Raw genomic sequence first — 14,087 nt, forward strand, 5'->3', positions numbered from 1 at the left:
GAAGCAACATGGAGAGTTAAAGGCAGCCTGTCCTTTACTGGGCTAGAGACCATCTGTAAAGTTTCAACCAGAAATACACGAATTTTGTTATGTTGAACCCTGAGGGCTTTGTAGTTCTCAGCTCATTGACTGATATTCCCAGTACTACTCATCCCTGACAGTATGGCAATTTAATATCTGCCACGAATGCACAGCAGCAGGCTGGAAGGCAGGAGGCAACACCAAAGCTTGTGCTGTTAGCCTCTGTCCCCAAGTGGATGATTCCTTTGTTCACTCCAGTCTCCACTAAGATGGGGCCCAGCCATAAATTAGATCCTTAGTGTCCTGGTTCCAGTTAGGACAGAGTTAATTTTCCCTCATAGTAGCTGGTAGGGTGCTATGTTTTGGATTAGGATGAGAAGAGCGCTGATAACACGCTGATGTTTTAATTGTTGCAGAGCAGTGCTTACACTAAGCCAAGGGCTTTTCGGCTTCTCGCTCTGTCCTGCCAGCGAGCAGGCTGGGGGTGCAGCAGGAGCTGGGAGGGGACAGACCCAGGACAGCTGACCCAAACTGGCCAAAGGGGTATTCCATACCATCTGACGTCATGCTAAACAATATATAGGGGTGGCTGGCCGGGGTGGGGGGCCGGCTGCTCGGGGATAGGCTGGGCATCGGTCAGCGGGTGGTGAGCAATTGCATTGTGCATCACTTGTTTTCTTACACATTATTATTATTAATACTATTATCATTATCACTATTATTATTATTATTGTTATTATTATATTCCTGTCTTAATAAACTGTCTTTATCTCAACTCACCGGCTTCACTTTCCCGTTTCTCTCCCCCATCCCAGAGAGGGAGGGGGGAGGGTGAGCGAACGGCTGTGTGGTGTTTAGCTGCCAGCCGGGTTAAACCACAACACTTAGTTTTTTCCAACTCAAGCACACCAGGGAACAACATGCTGAATTTCCTTGGGACAGGATTTCTGTTGCCGTTTCACCCTTACCAGAGTTGCTTGCTGTAAGTGAACATCATTCAAGTTAAGTGACTGAGGTTTCAGAGAATGTTGTTAACAAGCAGGAATTAATACAATAGCACAGGAGAAATAATTTGGTGCTTGGAAGTGGACACACGTGATTGGTGTCTCTGTGCAGAATCCCTGTCCCCAGCTAGAGGCTGAGAAAGCCAGAGATATGAAATCCTCTCCTGCCATCAGGTAAAATCTTAGACATGGAGAAGTCCAGTGATGGAGCGATGAGCAACAGGTAGGGATTGGGCCCATTCCCTCACAGCCTGGTTACGTCTCCGTATGTCACACTCCAGTGCTGGGTACCACTGGGCTCCCTTTTAGCAATCCTCTCAGCAAGCCCCTCAGCTTAAGCAAGACCTGCAACAGCCTCTTGCAAAATTCAAGGATAATCCTGGTCAACCCCTAGTGTGGCATTTGCCTCAAAAGGTATTTGGATAATGCCCTCATTAAAAGGCTTTAACTTTTGGTTAGCCCTGAAGTAGTCAGGCAGTTGGACAAGAAGATCTTTGAAGCTCCCTTCCAACAGAACTATTCTATTCTATTCCAGCATAGATGAAAAAATATTTTATTTCCTGCTATCTCTTCCTCATTATCCAAATATGTTTTGTATACTTATTGCTGGATTTGACAGGTATTATAAGGTTATACCATACAACAGGGTGATATAAAACTTAATTGGATATCTGCAGAGTGCTTTGAGCTTAAAAGGAGATATGGTACATAGCATATTCTGTATGGTATGTATAATAGAGCAAAAAAGTGAAAATTTTACTCAAATTCTTGTATCTTTCAGGACATTTGATGTATCCTTTAAATATGCTTTTTTTTTTTTAACATCAGCACTTTTTTTTTTTAAATAAACAACATCATAGAGAGGTGGGACTGATACAGAGAGAAACAGAAGCAGACAGAAAGCCTCGGTGGTCTAATCTGAGATCTCATCTCTCCTTGGAGGGAGAGCATTATGGTTATGTGTCAGAGCACAGCTTTTTCTCCTTCCTTCACCTCACCCTGCTTGACTCAGGCCCCCCTATGGCTGCTCAGTTGCTCTCATCTCCTTCTTGTCATACAGAAAGCCAAAAGGCCAGGCTAGGATGATTCAAGATGCTTTTATGCTCACCCTAGCGATAGGTCCAGGCTCCAGGAAAGCATAATTTCCTCCCTGACAGTAACAGGACTGTGGCTGACCTGCTCTAAGAATGATCTGTGCAATGTCTCCTGGAGAAAAAAAGCAACATCCTACAATGCAGCTGGCCCCAGCAAAGTGTTAGTACCCTATTAATTCATGAAATAGCTCTGCTCTGTTAGCTGTAGGACAGCTTCCTGCCTCTTGAAGCAAGGGAAGTTTTTGGTTAGGCTGGCAGATTATATAATTGAGCAACAGCAACTTACATTAAAGGCAAATTTGTGACATGTGCTTCTCCTTATGGGGCTGACTAGTACCAGCCACTGTGGCTTTTTTGGTACTTAGATAAATACCAGCATGAGATCTGAGCTGGGAGAGGAACAAAACTGTAGATAGGAAAGTGGGAAAATTATCTGCTACATTTGCAATTCAGGTCACTTTTTACAAGAAGCTTTGCAAACAAAATCTAAAATAAAAACCACAAATATTTTCAAGCCAGCATCAATATGAAATAGGCTTCCTTTTGGGACTTCATCTGCATGTAGCTCACTCAGTCCTAAGGTGGGATCCAGTGTGCTAGATTAGACATTTGCTGATCACATACAGTTAGGCACCCCACTGAGCAATCTTCCAAAAGCAGTGCCATATTTCTCTACCTAGTTTAAGGAGAGAAGGTGCTTACATCTAAGCAGACAAGATCCCACCAGAGCCCTCCAAAAATACCCACCTTTCCCCATTAGCTGACTGGCAACTTTATAAAGAAGCAGTTAAGAAACTGCTCCAGAACCTAGCTAAACTAAAGACAGCAAGGAAGTGCTGACATCAGGTGCACTGCATCCCTGATGGGTGTCTAGAAGAGCGAGCCCACAGAGAATAATTAGGAGGTCAAAAGGCTGGGAAGAAAGGTATTGGCTGCAACATTTGAGCCTCTTCTGAATATAGCCCATAAAGCATGTATTTTCATAAATGGAGAAGATTTATCCTTTTTCAAGAACCATGTCCAAGGAGAGCCTCTCTAATTTTCCACAAAACAATCAAAACTCCCTAATGGCAGCTTGATTTTTCATACCCATCATCAGCCCTTGTTACTTTGCTTGCCTGAAGCCAGTTACAGTCAGCGAGCCCTTTCTGGGGTGGAGTATCTCCCTCCAGCACATTAAGTGTACTGGCCAGGTGTCATGCCTTGGACACTGCAGTTTTCCTTCCCTCTACAACAGTTGAGATTGCATGAAAGCCTACATTGAAGCCAGCCTGCATGCTAGTCACGGACACTGAGTAAGAAAAGGAAGCAGGTCTCAGAGGGATGCTGCTATGAGTCGCTCTGTCTGTCTGTCTCTCTCTCGTATGTTCATCTTGCAGACAGGGATGTGGGGGATTTACTGCCAAGCTCCTGGCGTGATGGATGTGTTGATAAAGATGCCACTGCCACAGTCCCTCATCACCACTGTAGCCTGTGCTGCAACCTATTGCCACACTGCCTATTTTGTTTTAACGCAAATTGTCACATCACTGACTGCTAGGTAAGACAGACAGGCTGTCTGGATGGGGATTTCAGCGCAAAGAAGTGAAATTAAAAATGCAAAATAGAAAAACAGATGGCATAAACTTCATTAAAATAATATGTCATCTTGTGGGGATCCCATGGGGATCTGTTACCTTCCAGTGGATATGGAGCCCCTGAGGTTTACATTTAGGGATTATTCTGTTCCTTCCTCTCCTTATCACGACTCTCTTCTGTTTTCCAAAGGCTTGTGGTATGTGTTCCATCTGGATATGCCTCCTAATAAGGATGTGCTGGAGACATCTCCCAGCACTAATGGACACCCAACCCCCCCAGTGCTGTCGGGAGCCTCCTTATCAAGTGATTTGCAGGCAAGAAAGAAGCATGGCTGAGTCCTGAAACTTCAAGAGAAAGACAAAGTGGGAGTGTTAGGAAAGTAAGGAGTACATAATTAATATGGATAGAATATCTGTAAGTCTTAAGATGATGAATTACATGAGGCAGGAGAAGTTACTTTCCCTTGATGTGAAGTTTGTCTCTTTTTAGATGTGGTACCAGCAACAAGCTAAATACTTTACTATTCTGCTTACAAACCAGGTGTAATCTTTAGGAACTTACTAGAAATAAAAGCCACCTGTGAAGATTTTCTTGTATCTAACTGACCCCCAAACAAACATGTGGTAATGCCATGTATTTACTTATGGGGCAGAGAAACAACCATAGAAAGGACATTCAAGCAGCAGGATAAATCTGAGTTCGGAGCATGCAGCACAGCACACTTTCTGTCGCCTTCAATCACTGTGGGCTCTGGAAGCAAAACTTGTATGCATGCTGGGTTGCTATTTAATTGAGCTCATTTAAACCAAGCTTCCAGCAAGCTGTTGTGGTTTAACCAGGCTGGCAGCTAAACACCACACAGCAGTTCGCTCACCCTCCCCCCTCCCTCTCTGGGATGGGGGAGAGAAACGGGAAAGTGAAGCCGGTGAGTTGAGATAAAGACAGTTTATTAAGACAGGAATATAATAATATAAGGAATATAAGGAATATAATAATAACAATAATAATAATAATAGTGATAATGATAATAGTATTAATAATAATAATGTGTAAGAAAACAAGTGATGCACAATGCAATTGCTCACCACCCGCTGACCGATGCCCAGCCTATCCCCGAGCAGCCGGCCCCCCACCCCGGCCAGCCACCCCTATATATTGTTTAGCATGACATCAGATGGTATGGAATACCCCTTTGGCCAGTTTGGGTCAGCTGTCCTGGGTCTGTCCCCTCCCAGCTCCTGCTGCACCCCCAGCCTGCTCGCTGGCAGGACAGAGCGAGAAGCCGAAAAGTCCTTGGCCTGGTGTAAACACTGCTCTGCAACAATTAAAACATCAGCATGTTATCAGCGCTCTTCTCATCCTAATCCAAAACATAGCACCCTACCAGCTACTATGAGCTACTTAACTCTGTCCTAACTGGAACCAGGACACAAGCACATATGACAGATTTATATATGAATCTTCACAGAGTATAAAATGACATTTATCAACCTTCCGTCAGAGCATTTGATATTTGAACAACTGATTCTGATTTAACAGTGAAAAATGCCACTATCCATACAGAAAACTTGCAATAGGATTAAAACCCTAGTCACTACCATCCCCAACAATGGCTCTGCCAGGTAAGCTATTAAACATTTATGTACTACCTTAACTTTGTCTAGGCTTAAAGGGATTAAAAAGCAGTCCAAATCCCGATGAGTTTAATGCAGAAGAGACTAAAGATTGAGTTGGAAGAAAAGGAGCCAGAGCTGGGAGATGTGAGACATTACGCTGCTTGAAAATTGCAAAGGTCGGGCAGATTTTAAGAACGACAGCAGCAGGAGCTGACTGATGTGGATTAAAAGCATGTTACACTGGCTGCAGACAATACCATCAGTCTCGTTTTGGCCCAGGTAACCTAGCACTCATCAGAGTATGGCTAAGAGTAGAGAGTCAATCCAAATACCGCTAGATATGCGTTCACCTAATTAAAGAGGCACACTGTATCCACAGGGAGAGGAGGTTTTTGAGCAGACTTTTCTCTGGAGCCTGGGCAGGAACATGCTTGTCAGCGTTGTTGGACAATTCCTCCTAAGCAGGTAGATTTCACTAACTATGATCTTCATAAGCACAGTGTGGTCAGCACCGAGCATTCACTAGGCAGGAGCACTAGCAGGTCCTGGAGGCTGCGTTCTTCTATAACTCTGTGGAGCTCTAACATAATACAAGTTTTGGATGTTTTCTGTTATTCCCAGAAGACGCCAGTTGAGCCTGTCCCTGCTTTCATGGTTAAGCATGCTTTAATTTCCAGATGTAATATACCCCTCACAATTTATGCTTAACTTTTCCAATGTTGACACCATTTATTACGTCAAATATTTCTTTTTTTGTTCCTGATATTTACTTCCTGAAAGATTTATATATGGCAAGCAAATCCTTTCTCCATCCTGGTTTTACCAGGTTCAATATGCTAACCTCTTTTAGTTTTCTGTTATATGACAGGCTTTCAAATCCCATGTCTTATGTAGTTCTCATCTACGCCTAGCCCACACTAAATTCTTATTGGTGGAACTGAAGAGATGAGATTGCTACACTGCATTGCAAACATCTTACCCTGGCCTTTCACAATAGCAATGATACACCTTTATCTACTGGAAAAAGTGATACCGACTCTTCTAATATCTACCTTTCCCACTTTAATGGTGGATAATATCATTCAGCAGTGGCCAAATGGAATAAAATTTTCCCTACATGATAAAGCAGAAGTTTTGGCAGAAGAACTAATCATTCTGCTCTATCTGTATGTTTGGAAAAAAGCTGGGAAACTGCAAAGGTATGACTATGGCATATTTTTATGTATTAGTCCATTTTAACAATTGCTTATCTTGCAATCATATCAGGCTTCCTCTTCCTTAGTCACTTCCAGTTGGTAAACTCCAATTTACAGCAGATTGAGTTGCTCCTGTCATATTTTTCTCATTTCTATTATTTCAGTTTTTATGCCTTTTCTCTGTGGTATTTCTGAGTCTTTGTTGTACTGATGTCTCCCTCCTTTCTTAGCCAACTCCCTCCTGCTTTTTGTCCCTTTGTCATTAATGAACTTCTAAAAGAAATGACTGTTGGAGAAGTCCATTAACAATCTCCTTTCTTCTGACAGTTTCTCCTTCACCACTACCTAATGTAGTTCCCGGGGTTCTCAATTCACTGTCCCTGCTTATGCACTCACTTCATAAAACTGAAATTTGTTATAGATCTATTTTAAATTACCTTTACATTTAATTTGCATGAATTGAACTTATTATCTCTGAATCCAAATCTATTTTTGATGATCAGATCTTCTATGATGTCCTCATGTGTTACCAAAGCCAAGTATAGAATAGCACCATTTTCTGTCACATTAGTGAATCTCTGGAGGATATCTTTATTGTCTAGAAATACAAGAATGTCTCGGACCTCCCAATAATAGTATCAATTGCTCTCCAACCTAATTCCTGATGTTAAATTATCCAAAACTACTGCAGTAGTAATTACCTCTCTAATAACATTACAGAACTCTTTAGGTAGTGAAAAAGGAACCTGATGGCATATGGCATGCTGGCAGTGATTATCTTTTACCAAACTGTGAGTTGAGCTGTCATTAACACTGCTTTCTGCCTTTTCCTGAAAAGCAGCTGCCGGTTTTAGAGTACTTATGATTGCTATTGCAGGGCAGATCTACTGTCCCAATGCACTTGCTCATATCCTCTATCAATAGTTCAAGGTCTTCCACTTTGCTGCATAACCTTGCTGCATTTGCACATACAACTTTGTCTTTTCCTCCCTAGTCACTCTTTCTTCAAGATCACTATTCAACTACTTTCTTTCACTTTGCTGTCCATGGACCTAGTCTACAAAATTCCTTTATGCACTGCAATGACCAGATTTGTCTATTATTCAATCTCTCATATACTCCATCAGAGCCTTGAGACTGCACAAGTGCTTCCAGCCTTTTCTGAGTGTTTCTTTAAAGCTTCTCTTACCAATGAAGCCAACACCACTGTTTGCAGTAGTACTGCAGGTCCTTGGGTTAAACCTACCTATTGACAAGATCTCTTCATAACCACATAACAATGCTCACACTTTCCCAAATCTTGTTCAGACTTTATCTGTCTGCTGACCTTCCCTGTCATTTATTTGGTAGGGTCCGGAGCTATGCCACTGAACATCTGGGCATCCACTTTTTTTCAGAGCCTTCCCTGACATAGCACAGTCAACCTCAATCAGCTCTAGCAGTATCCCATCAATGTCATTTATTCTGATGCGAAGGACAACTATGGACTGCTTTCTGCTCCTATCTGGAAATTTTCCAGACCATTTTTTACCCATGCTCTAAGCAAAAAGCACACTATTCCTTTGACATGTCCTTTGTCAGGGTCTTGAGTCTGTATGGCACAACAGCAGCTCCGGTTTTGGAAGCAGGATGGCAATGTGTGGATTGCTGTCCTCTTGTAAGCATCATCTTTGTGAGGAAGCAGTGTATTGTGCTAATATATGCTGCTGCTTCCAGAACTTCAGAAATACTGCTCAGAAATAGCATGAGCATTTCTTTGTGAACTATTACAAACCTACAGTCCCTCCACCTCACAACACAGCTATGTCTTTTCCTGGTAATGGTCCAAGTCTCTGTTCCTCTCCCTTTTGTTTGCAGTCATCCTGTCCTCTTCTTTTTACAGTCCCTCTATATTATCTTCATTCTTTTTCTGGCCAAGCCTTAATCTTAGCTTGATGAAATTCTGTGAGTTTAAAAAGCTATGCCTTCCTTTTGAAAAAGACCTCTACCACAGCCCAAGACAAAGTGTCCTTCAACGTTTGTAGGTCAGTTCCCTGAGCAGTGGAATCACACTGATAAACTGCTCTGTGAGATTTCTGAGCTGAGCTGGCACATTCAGTCATACAAATGGAGATCTGCTTATGATCCCACTAGCACCTCAACATATTACAGACCCTAGATTCAGCCTTCTCATTCTTCATCAGCAAAGACTCACCTAATTTCACTTGGAGTGGGGGCGGCTTATAGTTCATGGCTACAGTCTCTCCCTCTCTCGTATCACAATCTCTGTCCGAAATAGATGCAGCTGTTGGATCCTGTGGAGATAGAAAATGAAACAGAACAGAACGGTTTAGCTAAAAGTTATGCAGTCACTTCTCTAACTGACTATTAGGTGAGTCCATCCCCACCTGCGTTCAGAGGGAGCAGAGACTATGCTGGTGTTTCAAATGGCTGAAACCTAGGGGAAAATCACAGAACTCTAGAAGCATGTTTAGTATGTTTAAAGTATCTCTGGAAATGCCAGATTTCAACATCAGACACATGATAGATGATATCGGGAATATAATATGGAGGGTGGGTCACCAGATCAAATTCAGCCTGGGCTGGCAATAGTCCCAAGCCATTTTCATATGATGACTCTTTGGTGTGTCGTATGAAACACACTACAGTTTCAACTGAGTTCTAAGTGGATCAGTCAACCTCATGATTAAAACTAAAAAGCTCGTGACCAGCTGTGTAAGTCTAGCTCAAAAGGAATTAAGACCAAATGAAAAGGTGAATTCAATCTCCGGTCCATCTTGGAGAAGACTGAAGAAGCCTGTATTTCCCATACTGGACCTATTTTGCGGCTAAATGGGAAGATTTAATTTCAGTATCTGTCAGCACAGCAACTTTCACTGGAATCCCCCTAAAACAAAAGCTCCCAAAACTTAAATCTGCTCCATCATGTCCACTCGCAGACAACCTAATCCAGGTAGCGCTGTACTCAGTGTTACAGTGCATCAGAGCATTCATACAGAGACAAGTTACCAATTCACTTGGCTCCAGCACTGATGAAAGTATTTAAAATCCTTTCACGTCAAATTTCAAACCTGTTGGACTTATCTCTATTTAGCACCACTGATTTTCCAATGTGTTCACTTCTTCCCAGCTAGAAACTAAATTGAACATGCATATGTATATATGCAAATATGGGTATATGAATTCTGATTTATAATAGGTACAGCTGCACAGGGAAAACAAACATCCAGCATTAAGTCCAATATCTGAAGAAACCATCACTTTGTAGAAATAGAACAAATCGTGAGAAACTAAATATCGATAAATACCACTCCAAACTAGCTAATTAATATTGTCCATCTCTCAGTTTCTGGAGATTTTTACAGATTTTCTAGTAAAAATGCAACCCATGATTTGGCACTGACACCTGTATGCAATGCAAGCCAGTTAGTGAGTTTCAAAGCAAGGGACTGTTGCTCTTCTGTCTCAGAAAGAAATGTCTGTGAGCTCAGTGAGTTCTCCTTCAGTCAGTAAGCTCTGCAGAAAAGGACCGAGGAGTCAAGTTGACAGGACACCAAGGACACCAAGTTGAAGGTGAGTCAGCAATGAAGAGTAGAAGGGTAACAGCATTCTTGGCTGCATTAGGCAAAGCATTGCCAGCAGGTCAACAGATATGCTCCTTCCCCTCTACTTAGCACTGGGGAGGCTGCACCTGCAGTGCTGGGTCCAGTTCCAGGCCCCTCAGTACAAGAGAGACATGGACACACTGGAGAGAGTCCAACAGAGGGCCACCACGACGATCAAGGTGCTGGAGCACCTCTCCTGTGAGGAGAGGCTGAGAGAGCTGGGGCTGTTCAGGGGGGACAAGAGGCGGCTCAGGGGGGGATCTCACCAATGTCTAGAAATGCCTGAAGGGAGGGTGCAAAGAGGACGGATCCAGGCTCTTCCCAGTGGCGCCCAGTGCCAGGACAAGAGGTCATGGGCACAAACTGGAGCACGGGAGGTTCCCCCTGACCACCAGGAAGCACTGCTGTGCTGTACAGGCAACAGAGCACTGGCACAGGTGGCACAGAGAGGCTGTGGGGTCTCCCTCTTTGGGATCTTCAAAATCCACCTGGACTGGTCCTGGGCACCCTGCTCTGGGTGTCCCTGCTTGGGCAGGGGTTGGACCAGATGGCATCCAGAGGTCCTGCCCACCTCAGCACTTGGCGAGTCTGTGAACCACCATCCCTTCCACCCCCAGTGCCTGCCTTCTCTTTGCTCTTTTTAATTCTTTAGCTCTTTTTAATACACTGTGTTTAAGAGATAAAATATGTTTCTTGAATTAGGCTGTGTCTTAATAGGAACTGGTCAAATAACACATGCAGGATTATTTTATCAAAATTCTGCTCCCTTGCACTGTCCAGTAGACGTTCTTTGACAGCACTTAAAATGGATAGTGCTTACAAGACTCTGCATTCAATGACACAAAATAGATAATGCTGAACCTTCCTCTAAAACGTAGCCACTGCCAGAGTAGCGCAGCAGCAGTTTAATAATACGGTGAGAAAGGTTACAGTAAGTTGCAGACAACCAAGCCAGTATCCAGGAGAACATGATTAGGCATGAATAATAAATCACGTGGATTTTAGGTTAGAAATCCTACTTTTGTGACAAAAAATACCAGATTTTTAATAACCACACTGAATGACAAAGTACGGCAGCTGAATGGTAAAAATACAACAGTTGAAATTAAATGAAGATAAAAGTGGCAGACAGAAGAAAAAAAAAATCCCAACTTCACAAATGAAAATGGTGAGCTGCAGCTAGCTTCTGTCACTCAAGGAAGAGATCCTGGATGACAGGTTCCATGAGATGACCAGAACAACACAGACCAGGACTCTTCAGCCAGGAAGAGACAATGGATGGGGGATCTGGGAGAAGTTTAAATGATCCAGAGTGGGATGAGAAGGTGAATAGGGATCAGCCAGCCTTTATTTTCTACAAGAAAGGGCTATCAAATGGCAGTTAACATGCAGCAGCTGGAAACAAACTCAGTACTTCTCCATACAACAGGTGACAGGCTACTGAGGATGCTAAAAGGGGCTGAGAAAAGGGCGAGATAAATGCATGGAAGGGATATCCATGAAGATTATCAAATACTAAAGTTCTGCTGTGAGCTTAGGCAGCCCTAGAGGCACAGATCTCTGGAGAGAGTGAACCAGGGAGGTAACACTGGGGACTCACCCTGTTCTCGTGCTCATGGGGACACAATGAAGGGGTAGGTGAGACCTTTCATCTGACTAGTCTATGCCAGGAAATCATTTCTAAGGCCTAAAATGTTGCCCTTCTGCCTCAGCACACCTCACTGCTACATCAGACACACTTGGGCACACACTCCTGCCGCACAGCACTCATGATGGGCACAAAGGGCCTATGCAGCAACAGCTGAGCCTGAGCAACCACCGCTGCGGTGCACGGGCCAGGCCTGCTCCCTCTGAATTGCAAAACTGAACCAGAAGGACACCGAGCTGGGCCAGGGACAGCACCCCCAGCACTAGTGTGTCTTGTCCGTGGCACTGGCATAACCATGGTTCTGCAGCAACGCACAGGGCTCCAGACAAGCACAAGCACAACAGCATTCCTGTGGTTCAGCTAGGGCTGCAGCCTTGCCTCTGTGCATCATGAATGCACACATTTCTCTCTCTGTAGCAAATCTACCCAGAGAAATATTTACTCAACTGTTGTGGTTTAACCCGGCTGGCAGCTAAACACCACACAGCCGTTGGCTCACCCTCCCCCCTCCCTCTCTGGGATGGGGGAGAGAAACGGGAAAGTGAAGCCGGTGAGTTGAGATAAAGACAGTTTATTAAGACAGGAATATAATAATAACAATAATAATAATAATAGTGATAATGATAATAGTATTAATAATAATAATGTGTAAGAAAACAAGTGATGCACAATGCAATTGCTCACCACCCGCTGACCGATGCCCAGCCTATCCCCGAGCAGCCGGCCCCCCACCCCGGCCAGCCACCCCTATATATTGTTTGGCATGACGTCAGATGGTATGGAATACCCCTTTGGCCAGTTTGGGTCAGCTGTCCTGGGTCTGTCCCCTCCCAGCTCCTGCTGCACCCCCAGCCTGCTCGCTGGCAGGACAGAGCGAGAAGCCGAAAAGTCCTTGGCCTGGTGTAAGCACTGCTCTGCAACAATTAAAACATCAGCATGTTATCAGCGCTCTTCTCATCCTAATCCAAAACATAGCACCCTACCAGCTACTATGAGGGAAAATTAACTCTGTCCTAACTGGAACCAGGACAGATATCCACTCCTTATTCCATACCATTTATGTCATGCTCAGGTTACACTCTTTCCAATACATTCTAATTAATCACCATTTTCATCTATGATATATAGCAATCATGGTAGTGATGACATACAGTATTATATAATAATTAACATACTACAATTCAACTCATGGGCTATTCTCACCCAGTATCAAATCCCCTTGAGGTACACACCGGACCTCCCCATTCTTTTGCATTACCCACCAAGTGCATCCAGGTCCCTGAGCAAAAGCAATTCCACGAATGGGTTTGCCTTTTCCTGAGGCAGGAGTAGCCCAGACTGTTTTACCCAGCATGTTTCTTACGTGCACTACAGGAACTTTATCCCCTTCTACAGTGCGTAACAGGTTTGATTGGGCAGGTCCAGCTCGGTTGGCAGATCCCCTAGTATTGACTAACCAGGTGGCCTTTGCCAAATGTGTATCCCAATTTTTGAATGTCCCAGCACCCATTGCTTTCAGTGTAGTCTTTAACAGTCCATTGTATCGTTCAACTTTCCCGGAGGCTGGTGCATGACAGGGGATGTGATACACCCACTCAATACCATGTTCTTTGGCCCAAGTGTCTATCAGGTTGTTTCGGAAATGAGTCCCATTGTCTGACTCAATTCTTTCTGGGGTGCCATGTCGCCATAGGACTTGCTTTTCAAGGCCCAGGATAGTGTTCCGGGCGGTGGCATGGGGCACAGGATATGTTTCCAGCCATCCGGTGGTTGCTTCCACCATTGTAAGTACGTGGCGCTTGCCGTTGCGGGTTTGAGGGAGTGTGATGTAAGCAATCTGCCAGGCCTCTCCATCTTTATATTTCAGCCATCGTCCTCCATACCAAAGAGGCTTTGACCGTTTGGCTTGCTTGATTGCAGCACATGTTTCACAGTCATGAATAACCTGTGCTATAGTGTCCATGGTCAGGTCCACCCCTCGATCACGAGCCCATCTGTATGTTGCATCTCTACCTTGATGGCCTGAGGTGTCATGGGCCCATCGGGCTATAAATAATTCACCTTTATGTTGCCAGTCCAGGTCCACCTGAGCCACTTCAATCTTAGCAGCCTGATCCACCTGCTGGTTGTTTTGATGTTCTTCAGTAGCCCGATTCTTGGGCACATGAGCATCTACATGGCGTACCTTTACAACCAGGTTCTCTACCCGGGCAGCAATATCTTGCCACAATGCAGCAGCCCAGATGGGTTTGCCCCTGCACTGCCAGTTGTTCTGCTTCCATTGCTGTAACCACCCCCACAGGGCATTTGCTACCATCCATGAAT

General features: G+C 44.1%; 1 protein-coding gene across 4 annotated transcripts in view; it reads right to left on the reverse strand.

The window, feature by feature from the left end:
* The window catches only part of LOC310888759 (protein FAM219A-like), a 149,182-nt gene that overhangs the window by 50,637 nt on the left and 84,458 nt on the right, over nt 1-14,087 (reverse strand). For all 4 annotated transcript variants that reach the window (XM_083815824.1, XM_083815823.1, XM_083815822.1 and 1 more), the window contains exon 2: nt 8,704-8,803. In XM_083815824.1, the coding sequence (XP_083671950.1) occupies nt 8,704-8,803 (100 nt within the window). The remainder of the gene's footprint in view (nt 1-8,703; nt 8,804-14,087) is intronic.

Source organism: Anser anser (assembly GCF_964211835.1).
Source record: "Anser anser genome assembly, chromosome: W".
Classification (NCBI taxonomy): domain Eukaryota; kingdom Metazoa; phylum Chordata; class Aves; order Anseriformes; family Anatidae; genus Anser; species Anser anser.